A 23,352-nucleotide genomic window follows, 5' to 3' on the forward strand; every position below is an offset into this window, starting at 1 on the left:
ATAATAACAATAATACTAATAATTTTTATTTATACCCCACCCTCCCCAGGCAAGACCGGGCTCAGGGCAGCTAACACCCGATATAAAACAAATTGATTGAAATACAACTTAAAAACAAGATTAAAATACAACATTAAAACATTAAAATACGGCCTCATTTCAATGGAAACTCAAATCAAAAACTTTTTCGGGGGATGAAAACGTCAAGCCTTCACCAAGGCTAACTTTCCAGACTGGTCCTACATGGGCCAGAAAAAAGCCAGGGAAGTCCCCAAATAGGAGTTCCATCACAGGAGGGGAAAGGAAAAAGGGGAGAGGAGAGGGAATCAAACTGATTCTAAACCAAAGGCCAGGTGGAACAACTCTGTCTTACAGCCCTGCAGAAAGAAATCAGATCTGATCATGAGGCAGAGCGTTCCACCAGGCCGGGGCCAGTGTTGAAAAGGCCCTGGCTGAGGCTAATCTGACTTCCTTAGGGCCCAGGACCTCTAGGGTGTTGCTATTTATGGATCTTAAGGTGCTCCGTGGGGCATACCGGGAGAGGCGGTCCTGTAGGTATGAGGGTCCTAGGCACAAACTCTGCGGATCCCTAAGTGTGCTGGTATCGGTTGGCATCGGTTGCTGTGATGTTCAGGCAGAAGAAAGCATGTGTCTCTGCCAGGGTCCTACTCGAGTGTAGGCTGAACTCCTGACACTCAGATGGGCGGCATTTTCCTTTCTACCTGAAGATGTCACTGGGGATTGGACTTGGGGCATGCCAAACAGGTGCTCGGCCACTGAGCTATGCTCCTTCCCTTAAGACTCCAGAGTCTGCTCTGCCCTGTTAGCAGTGCTTCCATCCCCGCAGGAGCAGTGAGAGCATGAAGCATGCCAAACACGCCTGCCAAGTGAGAGGTGTCTGCTCTGAACGCCACATCTAGTCCTTAATTGTACGGCAGCTACAACTGTTTGACAGTGGAACAGGCCAGAATAATAGAATCTTAGAGTTGGAAGGGACCCCACGGGGTCATCTAGTCCAGCCCCCTACAATGCAGGAATCTCAGCGAAATCATCCCTGACAGATGGCCGCCCACCTACCTCAGAAGATGGTGGAGTTTCTATGGAAGTTCTTTTTTTAAAAAAATTAAAGGTGCATGTTTATTGAGCATAGAAGCTGGAGTCAACAGGGAGTTGAGGAGACATCAGCCAACAATGGCCACTTTGCAGTCTGGTCAATGTTGGCACACTGGCAGTGACAGGCAGTACCAGGAACCACAAGCCATTCTACAGGCACATCCAGTGGCCAGGTACCCTGAAGGGCAAATCAGGTGGGCCTTCGCGAGGATTGAGGACACTTTGGAATGGACCTTCTCATTAATCAGACTCTTGATAACACACGTGTCAGAGCTGCTTGAAGATCCTAGCTCACACAGGATCACGCTAGCCAGCGATCATTAAGTAAAAGTCTTTATTGAATTACAGTTTCCATTCTCACGCTGCTGCGCGCAACTCTACGTCTAGTAGCTAGATCGGCGAAGCTCCGTCTGAGTCTCCGCCCCGTGTGCACCAACTTAATATCCTAGCCTTGCTCCACCTTTTCCGCCTGACTGTCCTCCTCTGGGTCCCTCTACCCCCCGGGGTTTCTTCCTTCCGGGATTCTTCTGACGCTGACCCGGACCCTCCTGTCTCCTTGCGCCGGGCTTTAGGACCTGGCTCTCTTTCGGGGCTGCTTACTGCGCCGCCTTCCTCTGCATTTGAACTTGGCGCGCGCGCCCAACCTTCCACTTTCCTCTTAACCGTTTCTTCGCTCCCCGATGGAGGTGTGGCCACTCCTGACTCATGCCCTCCCTCCTGTGGTGAGCTGCCAGCGCTTCCCCCCTGGCTCCCTTCCTCTTCCCTGCTTCCTGGCGGTGACGCTGGTCCCGATTTCCAGCTGCTCTCCCCTGAGTCCCCTCTGGCTCTATCTTCCTGGGGTGCCCCCCTAGACTCCCCCCTTGCCCTGGCCACTGGTGCTCCTTTCTGTGAATCCTCTGATTCACTGGAAAGACTAGGAGATCTCGGGTCGTCGTCATCACTCATCTTTTCTTCTGCCTCCTCCCCTTCGCTCTCTGTTTCCTCCCTTGCCCGTGCCTCTGCTCCTAAACCCCTGACAACACGTCTGAGCACTTGCGTACTTTGCAAGAATCAGTGCAGCAAAAAACAGGAATATGGCGAATTTCATCATGCTGTTGCAGAACGTCCTTGTCAAAAAGCACATTCCTTCAAAAACATGAATTTCTTTCAAGACATTTTCCCCTTGGAAGTTCCTTTGAAACAGGTGGGATGACCATCTTTTGGGGATTCTCCATCTGTGATGCCTGCATTTGCAGGAGGTTGGGCTAGATGACACCACAGGTCCCTTCCAACTCTAGTGTTGCTTTTTTAAAAAAAGATATTTATTAAAGTTTCAACATATTACAAAAATAGGCAAACAAAGAAAGAAGAAATAAAGAAAAAAAATAAAAAATGAAAATACAAGATAAAAACAATTTAAAAACATATTAGTCTTTCCATGTCTTATCTTTCATTTGCTTGTTTCCCCGACCTCCTCACACCTCCCTTTTTGTATTCCAGTTCAAATTAGTTAGTTCAGCAAATCCTTTCCCTCTTTGATTTTATCTTAATCTCTTATCTTAAAATATAATAACTTTAAATTATCACCTGTTAACAATCCATTTTTACATATTCCTTTTAACATTGCTGCTAAAAACCACTTAACTTCAGTCCAACATCATTCTAACATTCATTAATTTTGCAGTATTTCTGTAAATAGTCTTTAAATTTCTTCCAATCTTCTTCCACCGACTCTTCTCCCTGGTCTCGGATTCTGTCAGTCATTTCCGCCAGTTCCATATAGTCCATCACCTTCATCTGCCATTCTTCCAGAGTGGGTAAATCTTGTGTCTTCCAATACTTTGCAATAAGTATTCTTGCTGCTGCTGCTGCATACATAAAGAAAGTTCTATCCTTCTTTAGCACCAATTGGCCTACCATGCCCAGGAGAAAGGCCTCTAGTTTCTTTAGAAAGGTATATTTAAATACCCTTTCCAACTCTACAGTGTTGGCCGTGGGTGCTGCTGCCTTGGGAGCCACCAACTGGGGCGCGGGGAGGGTGTCAAACTGGTTCCCTGCTACACCAGTCCCACCTGCACCCCCCGCCCCCCTCTGCTGCGCTTATTAGCAAAGCGATCAATTTGGGGGTAATTAGGTATTAATTGCCCAAAGACACTGGCGTTGATAGCCCGTGCTAATTTATCTCCCACCTGCTCACTGCCTCTTGTTAAAATCCAATTAAGGCCCGGCCATTTGTATAGTTTAATGTGTGAAGGAAAGTTCTGCCTTCTCTCTCCTTTTATTTCCGTTACTGAATTTTGGGCAAGCGGATCCTCGACCGCCGTCAGCCGCGAGACTGACCAAGCACCTTCGATCGGATCAATGGCTCGTTCAGGATAAATCATCCTTTGCCAACCACTCTCTCTTTTGGACTACAACTCCCATCAGCCATCCTGGCTCGGGTTGATGGGAGTTGTAGTCTAAAGCATCTGAGGGGAGGGCACCAGGTTGGCAAGAATCCTCATAGATGATGAGCTACTTGTTCCGGCAAATGACAGCGCAGCTCCTGGGTTCGAGGCACTCCGTGTGGGAAGACTGTTAACCTGGGGAACTCCCTCCCACAGGAGGCAAGACAACTTTAAAAGAAGAGGGCTATTGATGACTCTCTCTGTCTCCACAATTGGAGGCAACAAACGATGCTCTTGAATGTCAGTAGCTGGAAACCCCAGGAGGGGAGAGTTGTTCTTGTGGTCAAATCCTGCTTGCTGGTTTCCCACTGGGTTTTTGGGTTGGCCATTGTGAGAACAGGATGCTGTACTGATCCAGCAGCTTCTTCTTATGCTCTTATGGGTCCAAACATGCTTCCAAGGTGCTCAAGGTGGTGCACATGGTCCTATCCTTCCCCAGCACCCACAACAGCCCTGGGAGGTAGGCTAGGCTGAGAGGCAGCAACTGGCCAAAGATCACCCAGCGGACTTCATGGCCCTGTGGGGTTTTGAACCCTGGTCTCCCAGTTTGTAGCCCAACACTCAAACCACTATGCTGCGCTGCCTCTGTGTTCTTATGGGGGGTGCCCAGGCCTTGACCGTACAGAGCATGCTGGCTTACCAAACTGGCCATGCAGATGTGAGGCCATCTCAGCGTGCTTCTCAAACCAGCTTGATTGGCAGGAATTGACCTTCCAAACGTCTTCCTGCAAGGAGGGGAACGTGATTACAGTGGATTGCAAACGTGATCCGTGCGGGAGGCTCGTTCGCAACCCGCAGCATTTGCAACCCTCTGTGCACGTGCGGGTTGCAATTCAGCGCTTATGCGCAAAGCACGATTTAATGCTTCTGTGCATGCATGACCGCCGAAACCCAAAAGTAACCCGTTCCAGTACTTCTGGGTTTTGATGCATCCGTAACCCGAAAAAATGCAACCTGAAGCATCTGTAATCCAAGGTATGACTGTATCTGCAGGACAAGCTGCTCTTTTAAGGGCACGGCAGCAAATAAAATGGGGTCAGGGGTGCATGGCAGATTCCTTTGAGTCTGCTTTTGATTTGGGCTGTGTTCAAAACGGGACGCGGGTGGCGCTGTGGGTTAAACCACAGAGCCTAGGACTTTCCGATCAGAAGGTCGGCAGTTCGAATCCCCGTGACGGGATGAGCTCCCGTTTTTCGGTCCCTGCTGCTAGCAGTTCGAAAGCACGTCAAAGTGCAAGTAGATAAATAGTTACCACTCCAGCGGGAAGGTAAACGGTGCTTCCGCGCGCTGCTCTGGTTCACCAGAAGCGGCTTAGTCCTGCTGGCCACATGACCCGGAAGCTGTACGCCGGCTCCCTTGGCCTGTAAAGCGAGATGAGCGCTGCAACCCCAGAGTCGGCCACGACTGGACCTAATGGTCAGGGGTCCCTTTACCTTTACCTATGTTCAAAACAGCCCGGCCCTCTTGGGGCTTCCCTGACCTCTTGCTGACTCTGCTCCAGGAGGGAATTCTGCACAAGGGCCTCGCCAAGGTGGGAATCAGTTTGTCTCTTTCTACAATCATAGAATTGTAGAGTTGGAAGAGGCTACGCAGGTCATTAGTCCAACTCCAACCCAATCTTTTGCCCAACATGGAGCTCAAACCCACAACCCTGATATTCAGAGCCTCATGCTCTGCTGACTGAGCTCTCCCAGCGGGTTTGGAAGCCTCTCTCTGCAGGGTCTGGATCGTCCCTGTAATGGACTGAGAGCAGAAGGCACTTTCCCCCAGCAAGTGTTCCTAAGGGGCTCATTTTGGAGCCTAATGGAGCAGGAAGGGGGCCAGGATTCCTCACCCCAGATGAAAGCAGAGGGGGTCGTTTCGGATGCTCAGATGGAGAGGGACTGGCTGGAGTCTGGGATGTCAGAGCTGTAGAGAGCAACCGGCTTGGTTCAGCCAAGCTGTCTCCCCGAGAAGCACACAGGAGCCTCTCCCAAGCTCGTGCCCAGATTGAGGATGGGGTCATCACTCTGCCGCAAAATGTCCCTATGGCATCTTAGGTTTATAAAATCACTTATAGACTGCTTTTTCATTAAAAAAGCATCATAAAATCATAGATTTGTAAAGGGACCACAAGGGTCATCCAGCCCAACCTCGTACAATGCAGGAATCTTTTGACCAACCTGAGACTCAAACCCACAACCCTGAATTTAAGAGCTTCACGCTCTGACGACTGAGTCCTGCTGTATTCCGCCTTGAGCAGTTTGCAACAAAGAGACATGAACAGACACCAATTGACCAGTTGCCAGGGATTCTTTAGCTGTGATTCCTGAATTGCGGGGGGTTGAGCTAGATGACCCCACGGGTCCCCTACAATTCCATGAATTAACTGTTGTCAAAGGATGTATCCTTAATTGCCTGCTTGTTCCCGAATCCTGCTTTCGGGTTCCCGACAGGAATCTGCTTGGCCGCTGTGTGAACAGGATGCTGGGCCCAATGGGCTGTGGGCCTGATCCATCTGGCCGCCGCTACGTTCTCATGAGTCTCCACCTTCTCACCCCTCAGGCTCCTCCTGCAGCGGGACTACAGCTTCCTGAGGGACATCAACATCTGGCCTCCCTTCGTCATCATTGGCGTCTACTGCTCGACTCTGTCGGCCGCTATGAGCAACCTGATCGGGGCCTCCCGAATCCTCTACGCGTTGGCCAAGGACGACCTCTTTGGTGAGTTGACCTTCTGCCTGCCTGGGCCTACATCTTGCGTCAGGGATGCCTGAGCAACATCTCTCCTTGGCAGGCAGGCATGGACCAACATAAGAACGTAAGTGGAGCCGAAAGTGGGAGTGGCCGCCGAGACCATATAACACTGGTCCTGAAAGATCTTCATTGGCTCCCAATGCACCAAATTGTGGCTCCGAGCACAATTCAAAGTGTTGGTGCTGACCTTTAAAGCCCTACATGGCCTCGGTCCTGTACACCTGGAGTAGCGTCCCCACCCCCATCGTCCAGCCTGGACACTGAGGTCCAGCGCTAAGGGCCTTTTGGCCGTTCCCTCGCTGCAAGAAGTGAGGTTACAGGGAACCAGGCAGAGGGCCTTCTCGGTGGTGGTGCCTACCCTGTGGAACTCCCTCCCAGCAGATGTCAAGGAAATAAGCAACTATTTTACTTTTAAAAGACAACTTCCCTGTTTAAGGAAGTTTTTAATGTTTGATGCTGTATTGGTTTTAATATTCAGTTGGAAGCCACCCAGAGCGGCTGGGGAAACCCAGCCAGATGGGTGGGGTATAAATAAATGATGGTGATGATGATGATGATGATGATGATGATGATGATGTATCAGGCCAGTTCCCATGTAGTCCAGCATCCTGTTCTCACAGATACCTGTGGAAAACCAGCAAGCAGGATTTGAGCGTGAGAGCCTTCCTGTCGTTCCCAGCAGCTGGTATACGGAAGCATTGCTGCCCTGAATTGTCAGGGCACAGTGCCAGTGTGCCAAGGCCACAGTCTGGGGCAGCGTCTCCTAGCTTCCCTGGATCTCTTATGGAATACAGTTCCCATCATCCACAGCCAGATGCAGGGCACCACGCTGGGGGAGGCTGATCTAGGGTACCAGTTTCTGATTGGCTGCATTTACTAAGCTTTTCCACACTGAGCTAATTTGATTGATTGATTGATTGATTGATTATATTTCTATGCCGCACTTCATTCACATGAATCTCAAAAGCGGCTCACAAACAGTAAATAACAACAACTGAACAGAACATCACAAATGCAACATAAATCGTATAGATTAATCAACAAATAATCAGTGAAACAATTACAAAGCACTATCATCTCACAGCAAACGTTCAAAACATCAAAAGACAAAAGCATTGAAAGTACAAATACACAAAATGAAGAGCATGTCAGTAGATTCAAAAAAAGGACAAAAACCAGCAATTCAGCAAACGCAGAATAAATTTGATGTTGCAAAATAAAACCAATCATTGTTTCAGTACATAAATACAAAGCAGAACAGGAATTAACCCGCCACCTTTGGTCTTTTAGTTGCCCTACACACACGTAGCCACACTCCATGCCTTAATACTCTTTGGGGGCTGTTGCTGAACGCAGCTGTTTCTGCAGTCAGGAAGATCCTTAGCTCTGCCTGTCAGTCCTCTGCGCCCTCTCCTCTATCTCCTGCTTGGCTCTGTCTGCCTCCCTGCCTGGCTCTCCCCAGCGGCTCCCTTGTTCCAGCACTTGGCCGTCCTTTCGGAGTCCTCTGCCTCCCTGGTGGGCTGCGTGGGCAACCGCCAATCAGGTTGGTTTGCCTTTGCCCTCGCCTGGCAGGGCCTGTTGACGGGGCTCTGCTCCTGGGCAGATATGTAGCCCACCCTCAAAGACTGCTGCCAGCAGGGCAGGGGACATGGGACGCTGCCTTATATATTGAACGTCTGGTACGTCTGCCTCAGTATTGTCCACCCTGGCTGGCAGAGGCCTTCCAGGATTTCCAGAGAAGATATGCTATTGGGAGATGCTGACAGGGCTGGATTAGCCATTAAGCAAAATAAGCATGTGCTTTAGGGCATCAAAGGAAGGGGGGGCCACATAAATTTTCCATTGCTGGGTTCTTTTAACCTTAATGGTCCCAAATGGCTCAGCTGAGCATTCGTTGTCTCCCTTGAAGTATATTAAAAATCCCAACAGAACAACTCTGCAACAAGGCAGGCTGGGTGCCTTATCTCTATTAAGTATAGAAGCAGATTCATTACGTAAGATGAGTTTTGAGGTTCGGATCAAAGACTTTGCAATTAGAAAAAGAAGGAGGTTTTTTTCTTCAAATACAAAGTCTACAAAAATAAACATTATTTTCCACCTAGGAAACCTAGGTTTCGTTTCATTTTGAAAAATAAGATTTTATTTTACTGTTTATTATGGTTTATATTTTGAATTAGATATATATGGGGCACCAAGATCTTTTAAATGCTTAGGGCTTCTGAAGAGCTCTTTTGGCCCAGCAACAGCCCAATAAGCTCACTGAGAGAAGGGGCTGCTGCTTCCATTCTGCCGGGCTCCTTTGATGGTCTTGCATTTCAGCAACCTTTACCCCACAGTCCAGCTCATATGCCAGCCTTCCCCAACCTGCTGCCCTCCAGGTGTTTCAGGACCAGCCAGAACAGGGTGCAGGGCGGTTGTCTTCATAAACAGAAGTGGCTGGTTTCATCCCTCCCATCTGTGCCTGTGTGCTATTGCATTGTAAAAGAAACAATCATGTTTGATTCCAGGGGTGCCTTCTTCCATAAGTAGATTGCCAACATGTACCCCTACTATCTAAATCATGGATAGGCAAACTAAGGCCCGGGAGCTGGATCCAGCCCAATTGCCTTCTAAATCCAGCCAGCGGATGGTCTGGGAATCAGCATGTTTTTACATGAGTAGAATGTGTGCTTTTATTTAAAATGCACCTCTGGGTTATTTGTGGGCCTGCCTGGTGTTTTTACATGAGTTGAATGTGACTTTTATTTAAAATGCATTTCTGGGTTATTTGTGGGGCATAGGAATTTCTTCATGTACAGTGGTTGCGAATGGGATCCGTTCCGGAGCCCCGTTCACAACCTGAACAGAACACAACCCGCGTCTGTGCATGCGTGGGTCGTGATTCGCCGCTTCTGCGCATGCGCGTGACACCATTTTGCGCGTCTGTGCATGCGCAAGCAGCAAAACCCGGAAGTAACCCTTTCCGGTACTTCCAGGTCGCCGTGGGACGCAACCTGAAAAGACGTAACCCGCAGCGTTCTCAACAGGAGTTATGACTGTATTTTTTCCAAAATATAGTCTGGCCCACCACATGGTCTGCGGGACGGTGGACCGGCCCCCTGCTGAAAAAGTTTGCTGACCCCATTCTAGATCAAGACATAAAGGGTGGCAAAGAGTTAAATTCCCCCCTACCTACCTATCTCGAACTAGGGACCCAGTCTGCATCTAGCAGCCCCCCTCCAATTGGTTTCACTTCCTGCTCCTGCTCACTTAAAAGCACATAGCTTGGCCCTGATTAATCCAGGTGGGGTGTGTTTTAGTTGATTTCCCCCCAATCCATTAGGCCAGCCAATTAATTGATGGAACATTTCAGCCTCAGCGTTTAATTAACATAGAGTAAAACGGGCGTCAACACTCTGCTGTGGACCTCTCCATTAGGGGCGGGCAGACGCCAGCCTTGTGGGATCTACTTTACCTTCTGCTGGAACCCCCAGAGGGAGCCAGGTGCAAATAGAAGTGGCTCAGGCAGGCAGGTGTATATTTGGAATTAAGGAACAGGGTGCCTCTGAGCCCATGCTCATCCCAGAGATCAGAGATCAGTGCCCGAATCAACTTCACAAGGATGCATGCATTTTTTTTAAAAAAAAGCTTCTCTTGTTCCCTGCTCCCAGTTACTATTATTTATCTAATTGCGAGTGGTTTTGTCTAATGCTATCGTTGCTAGCATTAGACAATTGGGAGTCAGAAACTATAGTGCAAATTACTGGAGATCTAGCAGCAGATTCTGATCTGCTTTCTGCGCACTGCTGGTCACTTTCCCTTCTCTCTCTTGCTCTCTGTCTCTCTTTAATAAACACCGGTTTTATAGAAGCCCTTGTTCTAATGTATTGTGCCGCCTCTCTCTTTTCCGTTCCCCTTCTGGTAACCAAGGCAAAGTTCTGGGGCCTGCGAAGCGGACTTCCCACGATGGAAACCCCTGGATGGCTGTAATCTTCTCCTGGATCCTGGTTCAGGTGAGTTGGCTCCCATTGCCCTGGTTTTGCTGCTTCTCTTCCTCCTCCCAATGCTGCTATTTTAACCACGATGATTTCTGTTTGTTTTCTGTTCATTCCATCGATCAGCCACCCAATAACAATGGCTCCCTGGGCGACGCGCAGAATAGAAGAGATTAAAAACCACTGTCCCAATAAAACGGGGATCGATAGAGCAGCGGAACAAGCCAGCAGGAAGCATCTGCCAGGGATGCTTTCGCTGAGGTTCCTGCCTTGCGGCGGGTTGGGCTAGATGACCCTCGGGGTCCCTCCGAACCTTACAATTCTATGGTTCTATGAAACAACCCCCAGCACTAGAACCAGTGTTGCAAAAGAAAAGTGAAGTCTGGAGAACTAAAAGCATCACAGCAACTGTCAATTAATATAGAAAGTCAATGTTCTCAAACAGGGAGGGTGGGGTCTGCCTTGCTGGCCCCTGAAGGTGGGCAACTTCAAGGCCAGGATGGCAGCTGCAGAAGAGAGCAGACTGGATCTCAAAGGGAAATGTAGATTTGTCAATGGGGACCACAAAGGACCAGGAAGCCAGGGACGCAGAGACCGGGATATGGGCTCAGTCTCCTCTTTTCCAGGCTAAACATACCCAGCTCCCTCAAATTCTCCTCATCAGGCTTGGTTTCCAGACCCTTGATCATCTTGGTCACCCTCCTCTGCACATTTCCCGGCTTGTCAACATCCTTCTGAAATTGTGGCGCCCAGAATTGGACACAGTATTCCAGGTGTGGTCTGACCAATGCAGAATAGATCAATAAAGTGGTACCTCTGGTTATGTACTTAATTCGTTCCGGAGGTCCGTTCTTAACCTGAAACTGTTCTTAACCTGAGGTACCCCTTTGGCTAATGGGGCCTCTTGCATTGCTGCGCTGCCGGAGCACGATTTCTGTTCTCATCCTGAAGCAAAGTTCTTAACCCGAGGTACTATTTCTGGGTTAGTGGACCTGAAGCATATGTAACCTGAAGCGTCTGTAACCCGAGGTACCACTGTAGTTCCCTTGATCTGGACACTATACTTCTGTTGATGCAGCCAAGAAGAGCATTAGCTTTTCTTGTTGCTGCATCACACTGTGGACTCACGTTGAGCTTGTGGTCCACTAAGACCCCGAGATCCTTTCCACATGTACTGTTCAAAACAGGAACAATTTGTAGGCATCCATTTGTATCGGGAGACAGTGGAGCGTGGCTCTCTGACTGAAGTCAAACCGCTGTGTTAGCAACACCACAGTGACCTCCCCAGGGCGCAAGCCTGGGCCGTGTATGTGGAGGGGGGGGTCCTGGACTGCCCAGACAGCAAGACCCCCCCCCCCAGCCTCATTGATGGGGATCCAAAGGAAATCAGAGCAAGATGTTTGGCACCAGCTTGGCGGCAGGAGTTGCCAGAGGGAGGTGTACAGGGTGCGATCCAACTGCCTTAGGGACTCCACTCTGGATTTGTATAGGGTTTACTCCTGAGCCTTCCCCCCCCCAAAGATATCCTGCAAAGCAGCAGGTAACTTCTAAGGGGATTGGCCTGATCCAGGCGGGAGGGCTTGCCTTATGATCTTACGTTGAAGTTCGTTGTTTCCTGCCGATCATTTCTCGTTATGGTTCAGATAGTGACTGCGTCCTTTCCTGTAAAATAATGCTTAGGTTTTCCTCCTTATCGGCATCTGTTTTATGTTGTCATTAGCTGCCTTTGGGGGGCACTTTGTTCAAAAGGCTGGTTAGGATTCTTTTTCTAAATGTGCAGATGAATAAATGCATTAGACAGGCGAGACGGGAGATGCGGATCTGAGCAAATGTGTAGCTGGGGAAGGGCAAGGAGCGAGTCTGGTGTCCCTGGAGCCGCAGGCAAGGCTGCCCTGGGACTGGCTTACATTCATTGGGAACAGGCCTCAGCTCTAAGATGCAGGAAGAAGAATGCCGCTGGAGAATGTGCAAAGTGCATTTCCTCCGTCGCTGCATAAAACCAGTGTGCACTCAAACGCAACTGAGGTTTAGGCAGCTGGGCTTGCTGTTAAGAGCAGTTTGAGCCCCAGAACTTTTTCTCTTTTTGATCTGAACCCCAGCAAAGAAGCAAGTCTTGAAGGAGAGGTGAGGAAAATATATTGTGCTGAGGAGGCTATCTTGTGCCTCGAGGTGTGACAGGAGGCACATGGAGCATTCAGCATGAGGACTACAAACTTTGGAAGCTGTTGCAACAAATAGCAGGAGGGGCAGGGTGGAAGCTGCTAAGATAGCCCTGGGGGGTGGGAAGGAAATGAATCCCTTTCCCATCAGGTAAAGGGACCCCTGACCATTATGTCCAGTCGTGGCCGACTCTGGGGTTGCAGCGCTCATCTTGCTTTATTGGCCGAGGGAGCCGGCGTACAGCTTCTGGGTCATGTGGCCAGCATGACTAAGCCGCTTCTGGAGAACCAGAGCAGTGCATGGAAACGCCATTTACCTTCCTGCTGGAGCGGTACCTATTTATCTACTTGCACTTTGACGTACTTTCGAACTGCTAGGTGGGCAGGAGCAGGGACCGAGCAACGGGAGCTCACCCCGTCACGGGGATTCAAACTGCCGACCTTCTGATCGGCAAGTCCTAGGCTCTGTGGTTTAACCCACAGCGCCACCCGCGTCCCCTGCTTTCCCATCAAGGCCTCCTACAAAATGACAGTCCCCTCCAAGATGGTAAAATTGGAACTGTGGCTGGGTTGGAGAGAGGCAACGCTGCACGAAATAGGCTTTCTGTGAAGGGAGAAGCGGATTTCAGGGTCAGATATTACCAGATAGTGAATCCAAGTCTCAGCGATGTTGTGGTTTAGTTAGGCAGAGAGGGCAGCAACCTGGGGAAATATGGAGTCTGAGTTGGGGGAGATGCGTACTGGCTGGTTCTGAGCTGTAGAACCATAGAACTGTAGAGTTGGAAGGGACCCCAGGAATCTTTTGCCCAACGTGGGTCTCAAACCCACAATCCTGGGATTAAAGAGTCTCATGCTTTACCGACTGAGCCATCCTTTCAGTCAGCTGAACCAGGACCCACAGAGGAACACAGGAAGCAGCCTCTTATCCCGAACCGGACCACTGGTCCACTTAGCTCAGGACTGCTTATGCTGACAATCAGCAGCTCTCCAGGGGTCTCGGCCCAGGGGCATTCTCAGACCCTCCTGGCGATGCCACTGGGGAACAGAACCTGGGACCTTCTGCGTGCAAGCCAGACGTCTTACCGCTGAGCTACGCCTCTTCTCCAAGTCTTGCCTCGCAGCTCCAGATCCTGGCCACGACAGAGGGTGCCAGCTTGGGGGAGGCTGCTGTAGGCCCTATGCCACCCATGCCCCGGAACATGGCAAGCTTTGGGCAGCTGTTGCAGGCCCGGGGGAGGAGCTGGGAGGGGTGGGAGGAAGGGGACTTGGCCAGGGAGGGGGTGCGGAAGGAGGCAATGGAGTGAGTTGGCGCACGCTGAACATGAGATCCTTATCAGGGCTCTGTCGGAATTGTCCCAGGTGCATTAAACAATTGGTCCGACGCCGCATGCAAACCTATCAAAGTGAGATGCCCCCTCTCCGCCTCCGAGAGAAGGATTGCAGCGATGCCTCCCTCCACCCCCCCCCCGAGACTCCCATCAGCTTAATCTGCTGGAGCTGCCGTCTATCTCTTCCCCCCCCCCCGGCTCCCTCGGCCGCACAGGCGTGCGCTGCTCCGCCAAATTGGACAAATACATGTAATGCAAAAAAAATTGCCCCATTAGCCGGAAAAGAACATTGCGGTGCACTCACAAAAGGGGAGGGAGCCATTAGGTGCTTCAAGCCCAATTGAAGTCACCATGGATCAGATTCAATGGCTGGCGACAGATGCGGCATCGCTCGCTGTGCAAAAGACTTGAGGGTTTTTTTTTTGGGGGGGGGGGAGGCAGCGCTTGCTACATGGTTTGGAGCTTGAATTTCTTTGAGCTAGAGGATAGCAATGACCGTCAACTCAGGAGTCTGCAAGCTTCTTAGGCCCAGGTCCCATTTTTTGAAACCAGAACATACGTTTTGGGGCGCTGTTTCTTAATCTTTCCCCCACATGTTTGGTGCTGTTCCTGCACCCTGCCTGGGATCAGTGGCACAGCACGGCATTGGTTGATTCCAGGTAGGGGAGCTTCCCACAGAGGAGGCCATTTTGGGCACCTGAGAACCAGGTTCTTGTTTCCTGCATGCCCGTAATTGGGTGGGAGAGCAAGGACACTGTCTTGTCATAGAATCATGGAATTGGAAGGTTCTGAAGTGTCGTCTAGTCCAACTCCCCTGCAATGCAGGAATCTCAACTTAAGCATCCTTTGCAGATGGCCATCCATCTCTGCTTAAAAACCTCCGAGAAAGGAGAGTCCACCACCTCCCGAGGGAGACCGTTCCTCTGTCAAACAGCTCTTACCACCAGAAAGTTATTCCTGTTGTTTAGTCGGAATCTCCTTTCTTGTCACTTGAATCTGTTGGTTTGGGCCTGGAGTGGAAAGCAAGCTTGCTCCATCCTCCGTAGGACAACCCTTGAGATATTTGAAGATGGCTCTCATATCTCCTCTCAGTCTCCTATTTCCCAGGCTAAACATACCCAACTCCTTCAACCGTTCCTCATCAGGCTTGGTTTCCAGGCCCTTGACCATCTTGGTTGCCCTCCTCTGCACACCTCCCAGCTTGTCAACATCCTTCTTAAATGGAGGTGCCCAGAACTGGACACAGGATTCCAGCTTGGTTCTGAGCAAGGCAGAAGCGAGTGGGACTCCATGAATTTGCTCAGTCCCTTTTTAAAGCCATACTAGTTGGTCACTATCAGTGCTTCCTGCGTTGTGAGCAAGTTCTGTAGTTCAACTGTGCATTTCCTCAATCCTCTTTCCCTATACCATGCATAATTTTATAAACTCCTATAACAACAACAACAACAACAATTTATTATTTATACCCCGCCCATCTGGCTGGGTTCCCCCACCCACTCTGGGCAGCTTCCAACAGAATATTAAAATATACAGTGGTGCCTCGCAAGACGAAATTAATCCATTCCGCGAGTCTCTTCGTCTTGCGTTTTTTTCGTCTTGCGAAGCACGGCTATTAGCGGCTTAGCGGCTATTAGTGGCTTAGCGGCTTTAAGAAAAAGGAAACAAACTCACAAGAACTTGCAAGACGTTTCGTCTTGCAAAGCAAGCCCATAGGGAAATTCGTCTTGCGGAACGACTCAAAAAACGGAAAACTCTTTCGTCTTGCGCGTTTTTCGTCTTGCGAGGCATTTGTCTTGCGAGGTACCACTGTAATAACCTATTAAACATTAAAAGCTTCCCTAAACAGGGCTGCCTTCAGATCTCTCCTAAAAGTTTGGTAGTTGTTCTTCTCTTTGACATCTGGTGGGAGGGCGTTCCACAGGGCAGGCGCCACCACCAAGAAGGCCCTCTGCCTGGTTCCCTGTAGCTTTGCTTCTCGCAGCGAGGGAACCGCCAGAAGGCCCTTGGATGCTGGATCTCAGTGTCCGGGCAGAACGATGGGGGTGGAGACACTCCTTCAGGGATACAGGGCTGTTTAGGGCTTTTAAGGGTCAGCACCAACACTGTGAATTGTGCTCGGAAGTTGTTTGCCTTTTCTCTAAACTAAGAAGTCCCAAACGCTGCAACCTTTCCTCACTGGGGGTGCCTCTCCGTCCCCTTGATCATTCCAGCTGCCATTTCTGGACCTTTTCCAACACTTCAAGTTCCCTGCCTTTACTTTGTTGTATGAAAGCGTTTATATGCTCTGTTTCAGTCCTAGAAAGCTGTACACACTTGCATGAAAACATAAAAAGACCATGCAATTAAAAAGACAATAAAGCTGAAAACAGTTTTAAAAAACCCACCACCAACGTAATCAGCTAGGAGAGAAAGAAAAACAACTGGGTGATATATATATATATATATATTTATTTTAAAAAGGTATGAACAAAAGGTTTAAATGGGAGTGAGCTGACAGCCAACCCTATCTTGGGAGGGAACACCACAATATATTGGTTTATTCATCATTGCTATTATGATTAGCAGTTTTTATGTCACGCTCCAATGAGCTGAGGGTGACATCCATTGTCTCCCCTTTTATATTCACAATAACCCTGCAAGGTATGTTAGGCAGAAAGGGGAGAGGGCAACTGGCTCAAGATCATCATGGGAGTCTGTTTTTGGCCTTCCAAGCATTTTGAACTACAACTCCCATCATTCCCTGCTACCCAAGACCCTTTTCCCTGGAGAAGCCAGGGAGTTGATATGGGATCTTTAGTGCCAGGACTGAAGAGGGGAGGTGTAAATTGTCATGGCCAATCAAGCCAAACCGCTGGGATGGCTCACTTGGTACAGCACAAATCTCTTAATCTCAGGGCTGTGGGTTCAAGTCCCGGGTTGGGCAAGAAGATTCCTGCCTTGCAAGGTGTTAGATTAGATGACCCTCAGGTCATCTTTTCGATTTTAGGAAAGAGAGAATCTGCTATCTCTTAACTGTCAGAATATTCTCCCCAATGTTTACTCAGAATCTCCCTCCTTGTCATTTGAATCTTTTGGTTCAGGTCCCTCCAGAGCAGCAGAAAACAAGCTTTCTCCGCCTTCCATGTGACAGGTCTTCTGATATCCTATCACCTCTCAGGGGTCAGCAAACTTTTTCAGCAGGGGGCTGGTCCACTGTCCCTCAGACCTTGTGGGGAGCCAGACTATATATTGGAAAAAAAATATATGAAGGGATTCCTATGCCCCACAAATAACCCAGAGATGCATTTTAAATAAAAAGACACATTTTACTCATGTAAAAACATGCTGATTCCCGGACCATCTGCGGGCCGGATTTAGAAGGCAATTGGGCCGGATCCAGCCCCCGGGCCCATGAGCTAGTTCTGTGGCCTGATCCAGCATCCAGTTTTTTCTTAAGCACCACCCCAAGCTTGAAAAAAGACTGTTTCTATTTGGCCTTTCTTGGAGCTGTGATACCACAGCCTTGATCTCTTCGAGGTCCCCCTAACAGGCAGCGATAGTGTCCCTGGCCTAGCCTTGTCCGGACCACCCCTTCCCCTGTGGTCCCCCTCCCCCTGCATTCACACAGTGTCCCCCCCCCCGCCCCACTCAGGGCTGGGGCAGCTACCTGTCAGCAGTGGCTCTTTTACCTTGATGAGCAGCTAAATGAATTATAAATCAAAGGCAAGTGCCAGGGGAGGGGGACGGGAGGGGGAGGCCCCATTACAGCGGCCAGGCACGATCTCCACTCGGTGCACACTATTAACTCGCAACCAGCTGAAAATCCCCAATTGCTTAGACGGTCTGCATAATCTCAGCCTCTTCCCTGCCCCCCCCCCCCGCCAAGCAATGATGGCAGGTCGGGTGCACTCCTTGCCAGCGGGAGGGGGCTGTGGGGATCCAGGGCAGCAGGGGGGCACCTCTTAGTGGGGAGGGCACACGCGCAATCCCTGGCATCCCCTGTTGAAAGCATCTTGTCTAGCAAGGCTGGGGAGAGGCCTTTAGGGATGAGAACTGATTTGTGAGGACATGGGAGCTGCCTGATGCAGTCAGACCTCTGTCCTAGCCAGCTCAGTGCTGTCTGCACTGACTGGCAGCGGCTCTCCAGGGTTTTAGAGCAGAGGACGTTCCCATACGCTGCCAGGAATTGACCCTAGGATTCTCCACCGCTGATATTACAGCTGTTTCCCATAGCACTAAGTCCAACTCAAAATATCTTGGCAGGAGCTCCCTGGGACCTTTCTGAGCAGCTGCCATCTGAGATCCTGTTGTGGGCTGGTAAACGGAGCACTTTCTAGGTGGTATCCTGTTGGAGGGGACGGTCTCCTTCCAGCAACTCCTGCAGCCGAGCTGGTGCCAAACACATTGCTCTGCTTTCCTTCAGACCACATCAGTGAGGCAAGAGGGAAAAAGCAAACTGTGCTGGTCCCATGGGTTACCCGAGAGGCGAGGTCCAAGTCCGGTCCGTGGTCAAAGGTGCAACATGGAGGCAGTCCATAGTAGTTGAATCTGGGTGCAGGGCAGGGAGCCGGGTGAAGTCAGGAACAGGCTTGCAAGCAGGGAGCCAGGGCGGGTCAGGAGCTCAGGCAGAAAAGCAGAACAGGGTTCAGGCAGGAACAGGCTACCAACAATGTTGCTCCCGCAACTTGGGACTGGGGCTGGCTGGCTTTTATCTGCCCCGAGGCAAAGGGCGGCCCCGATCCTCAGGTGACTCGCCTCTCCTGGCCTGGGGGCGAGCCCTCCTCCTGCGGGAACTTAGTTCCCTCCGCCTCTCTGCCCTGAGCCTCTGCAGCTCAGGAGCGCTGGAGGGTTACTGGACCCAGAGGCAACCTCAGCTTCCTCTGACGGGGCTGAGAGTGGAGCACCTGCAGGCAATGGGTCCTCCATCACCTCAGGAGCCAGAGCAGAATCAGCTGGTGCCTGCACCTGAGGATCCAGCACAGGTGAGGACCCTTCAGGCTCAAGCCCCAGCCCCAGCTCAGCTGGTTCCGGAGTCGGGGAATCCTGTGCAGGCTGGGATCCCTCAGGTTCAGCATCCGAGTCCGAATCCCAGGCCATCACACAAACCCAGGCACTGATTGTTAATATTAAAGAGTAGTTCACATAATCAGTGGCTGTAATGGAAGCAGTTTGGGGACATGAGGAAATGAGCCCCACTTTCCCCATATATATTTTTTATTCAAGTAACCTTTATTGGCATCACATAATACAAACAGAATAAATAGGCCAGTGTGATCTTGTCGCCATTTCAAGAGTACAGTCATTTGCCGAAGGGAAGAAGAGGCGAGCAATCTGTTTCATCTCTGTGGGTTTCCAGCAAGGGCAGGATCCTGCAGCATACTTCGGCGACAAAAAAATCAAATAGAGGAACTTAGCTACTGTCTTGGTGAGCTCCTGGTTTCTCCCCTGTTATAAGAAGTGCATAACCTCCGTCTCTGGTTTCCATGTTGGAATACATAGATGGTCTAGAAATTGTTGGCGGAGATCACCATACCTTTTACATTTAAGGGCCATGTGAGCTAGTTTCCACCAGGTGGGCATCGCATGGGCAGATCCTGTCTCCTTCTGCCATACCCTCAAACCTACCCCACTTCCCCCATATTTCCCACTGCTGCAGCCTGCTGATGCCAGTCAAGGGAAAGGAGCCTGATGGAGCTGCTCCTTGTTGCTCTCTCTAGGGCAGCGGCTCTCAACCCGTGGGTCCCCAGATGTTGTTGGACTACAACTCCCATCATCCCTGAGCTCTGGCCTTGCTAGCTAGGGGTGATGGGAGTTGTAGTTCAACAACATCTGGGGACCCACAGGTTGAGAAAGGCTGCCCTGGAGGGGAGTCTTTTGCCTTGTGGCGCTGCGTGCTTCCCTCCACCGGTGCCCTGCCTGTTTATTTGCAAAGCGATCAGATGCATTGCACAAAGGCGCCTTCAACCTCAAGTGCTTGCTCATCCAAACCCCCCCCCCCATTGTTCTGTTCCGGGAACTTTTTCCTGCTCACAGATGTAGTGAGCAATATCGCAGCCAGTTACCAAGGTGTTCTCTCTCTCTGTGTGTGTCCCAGCATCTTGATGTTCCAGCAGCCTCCTCTAGTATGACTAAGGGTACATTTGCACTGCCAGCTCACTCTGCCTCTTTCCTCCTTGAGCTCTGCTGGAAGGGCTTTTGTCCTCTCCACCCCCCCCCCATAGGGCACTCTGCTCTTCACCAGCTGTAGCTCAGTGCTAAATCGCTGCTGGAAGATCCTGCAGCAGTTTTTCTGATGTTCCCCCCAGGACTGTTTAAAAGAGGCTCTGTGAACGGCCCTCCCGAGCTGAGCTGCTTTGGATCCCACACCATTGGGGGGGTGCGGAGTCAAATCCACATTCCCATATCCTGCTGCCTGATTCCAAGCCAGGCACCTGGTCCATTTTGCTCAGTGTTGTCTACACTGACTTGCAGTGGCTCTCCAGAACTGCCTGGCCATGCCCTTTGCCAGACATATCGTATATTTCGCGCTATAGGACGCACCTGACCATAGGACGCACCTTGTTTTAGAGGGGGAGAACAAGAAAAAAAAATCCTCCCCCTCTCTGCTTAGTGCCCCTTCAGCGAAGCAGCAGGAGAAACGGAGCCCCTTCCATTTCTCCTCCCGCTTCGCTGAAGGGGCGCTGCACAGCTCTCCCTCTCTGCTGAAACCAGGAGAGTCTTGCTCTCCTGGCTTCAGCAAAAGGAACCCGAAGCCTCCAGAGCACAGCGGTAGCTCCCACTGCGCTCCGAAGGCTCCAGGCGGCTATCCCTGAAGCCTGGGACCCCTCTTGCTCTCCAGGCTTCAGTGAAAGCAAGGCGAAGCCTCCGGAGTGCGGTGGGAGTTCTCCCTCTGCGCTTCGGAGGCTTCGCGTTGCTATTGCTGAAGCCAAGGAGCCTGCATTCGCTCCATAAGACGCACACACATTTCCCCTTGATTTTTGGAAGGGGGAAAGTGCGTCTTATAGAGCAAAAAATATGGTACATGTATATGTGTCATGGACTGGTTGAATGCAGAGGAATGCTGGGAGGAACTAGCTGGGGAACCCCCCCCCCAAGGGAAGAAGACTCAGAGCCTGGGGATTGGTGGTGGGATGACACTGAGTGGTCACAGGGAGAGGACGGAGAAGATTGGGAGGAGGTGGTGTCAGAAGCTGAAGAGGTAACAGGGTTTAGTGAGCAGGAAGAGGCTGTGGCAGAGAGAAGCTCAGAATCAGAGTCAGAAGCAGAAGCAAGAGAGGAGGGAGGGTGGCAACACGAGAACGGGGCCTTCTCTGCAGTGGCTCCCCGTCTGTGGAACGCTCTCCCCAGGGAAGTTCGCCTGGCGCCTTCATTATACACCTTTAGTTGCCAGGCAAAAACGTTCCTCTTTAACCAGGCATTTGCTTGATCCGATTTACAACCCATGCCCTTTTAAAATGTGTTTTTTTTGTTTTGTTGGGGGGGTATTGGGTTGCTGTTTTTATTTTGATTAGGTATTTTGTGGTTTTATATCTTGATTTTATTCTGCGAACCACCCTGAGACCCCCGGGTATAGGGCAATATATAAATAATAATAATAATCCAGAAGTCTATAGTGGAGCCAGCACCTGCAGGGGTCATGAGGGTTCCTGGACCAAGCAGAGAAATGAAACAAAATGCGTGTTTAAATGTGAATTTTCATGCAGATAATGGGTTTTAAAAAATAATGTTGTTAAAAAATAATAATGCCAAAATAATGGCAGAAAGGATGCTGTTTAGAATTGGGATCCACGCAGACACACCTGTTCATTATTGGAAGAAATGCAAGGGGTAAAATAAATGCTATGAAATATTTTGTGCGGCTGTTTGTAGAGCGACTTGATGAGAGGGAGAAGGTTTTGGCTGCTGAATTGTTTCCCAAGTAAGCTGCTTTTGTGTCCAGTGTTTTAACTATTGAATCATAGAACTGTAGAGTTGGGAGGGACCCCCAAGGGTCATCTATCCCAACCCCCTGCAATGCAGGAATCTCAGCTAGATCATACATGACCGATGGCCATCCAACGTCTACTTAAAAACCTCCAAGGAAGGAGAGGGAGTCTGTTCCAGTGTCAAACAGCTTTTACCGTCATAACGTTCTTCCTAATGTTCCTTCCTTAATAATAATTATTACAGCGTACTCCCACAAAACAGTGGCTCCCAAACTTTTCTGAGCCAAGTACCCCTTGGTTCCACAGACTCAGCGCCCCCTTCCCTATAAAAATAGCAGAATAAATAGCCTGCATGACCCACTAAGGAAGATAATAACCCAATAAAACAGTAGCAATTAATTGCACATTCATTCAGAATCCAATTAAAACTGTTTAGTTTAATTAATTCAACAAAATGGATGAACTTGATTCAGAGTCTAATAACCATTTGCAGCTCCCTGCAACCCCCTTGCCTCCCCCCCCCTGAAATCCCACCCCGCCCAGGGGGGAAATACCATCCAATTTGGGAGCCACTTCTGCAAACAATTATTGAACCCTGGTGTACATGAAGATTTTAAGTAAGCAAAGCCCTCCATCACCTGTATTTTACCTGCGCTGTTGGAGTCTGTAGTCTTCCGTCTCCTGTCTCTCACCGCCTCTCTCTCTCTTTTTTTTTATATAAAATATTTATTAAGATTTTTTGAAATATTACAGTAAAAATGAAAAAGAAAAGAGAAAAATACAAAATAAAAACAGTTAAAAACACACATATTTTCTATTACTTATTTTCCTTTAGCTTATTTCCCGGACCTCCTCATACCTCCCTTTTTTGTATTCCACTTCAATTTATTGGTTCAGCAAATCCTTACCATTAGATTTTAACCCATTTATAACCCTTTTTTCATATTCTCTTAGATCATTACAGCTGGAAACCCCTTAATTGCTATCCAACATCATTCTATCATTCATTAATTTTACAATATTTCTGTAGATAGTCTTTACATTTCTTCCAGTCTTCTTCTCACCGCCTCTCTGTTCTCCATCCCTTGCAGCTGGTTCTCTTCTCTGGGAAGCTGAACACCATTGCCGCTGTGGTCACCATCTTCTTCCTGCTGGTCTATGCCACTGTGGATTTGGCCTGCCTTGCACTCGAGTGGGCGTCTGCCCCAAACTTCAGGTATGTGGGGCTCTTGCATGTAGGAGTTGGGGTTTGCGCCAGGATCATATTACACCAGTCCTGAAAGGCCTACATTGGCTCCCAGTCCATTTCTGAGCACAATTCAAAATGTTGGTGCTGACCTTTAAAGCCCTAAACAGCTTTGGCCCAGTACAGTGGTGCCTCAGGTTAAGAACTTATTTCGTTCTGGAGGTCCGTTCTTAACCTGAAACTGTTCTTAACCTGAGGTACCAATTTAGCTAATGGGGCCTCCCGCTACCACCGGAGCACAATTTCTATTCTCATCCTGAAGCAAAGTTCTTAACCCAAGATACAGTTTCTGGGTTAGCAGAGTCTGTAACCTGAAGCACCTGTAACCCGAGGTACCACTGTGTACCTGAAAGAGTGTCTCCACCCCAATCGTTCAGCCCAGACAACAAGGTCCAGTGCCAAGGGCCATTTGGTGGTTCCCTCACTGAGAGAAGTCAGGTTACAGGGAACCAGGCAGAAGGCCTTTT

The 23,352-nt window shown here is 49.7% G+C and overlaps 1 protein-coding gene across 2 annotated transcripts in view; it reads left to right on the forward strand.

The window, feature by feature from the left end:
- Nucleotides 1–23,352, forward strand: part of LOC310707164 (solute carrier family 12 member 9-like) — a 98,363-nt gene that overhangs the window by 29,423 nt on the left and 45,588 nt on the right. For both annotated transcript variants that reach the window (XM_083504012.1, XM_083504011.1), the window contains exons 7-9: nt 6,084–6,241; nt 10,184–10,266; nt 22,731–22,855. In XM_083504012.1, coding sequence (XP_083360138.1) covers nt 6,084–6,241; nt 10,184–10,266; nt 22,731–22,855 — 366 coding nt within the window. The remainder of the gene's footprint in view (nt 1–6,083; nt 6,242–10,183; nt 10,267–22,730; nt 22,856–23,352) is intronic.

This window comes from Podarcis liolepis (assembly GCF_965112155.1).
Source record: "Podarcis liolepis genome assembly, chromosome: 5".
NCBI classification, from domain to species: domain Eukaryota; kingdom Metazoa; phylum Chordata; class Lepidosauria; order Squamata; family Lacertidae; genus Podarcis; species Podarcis liolepis.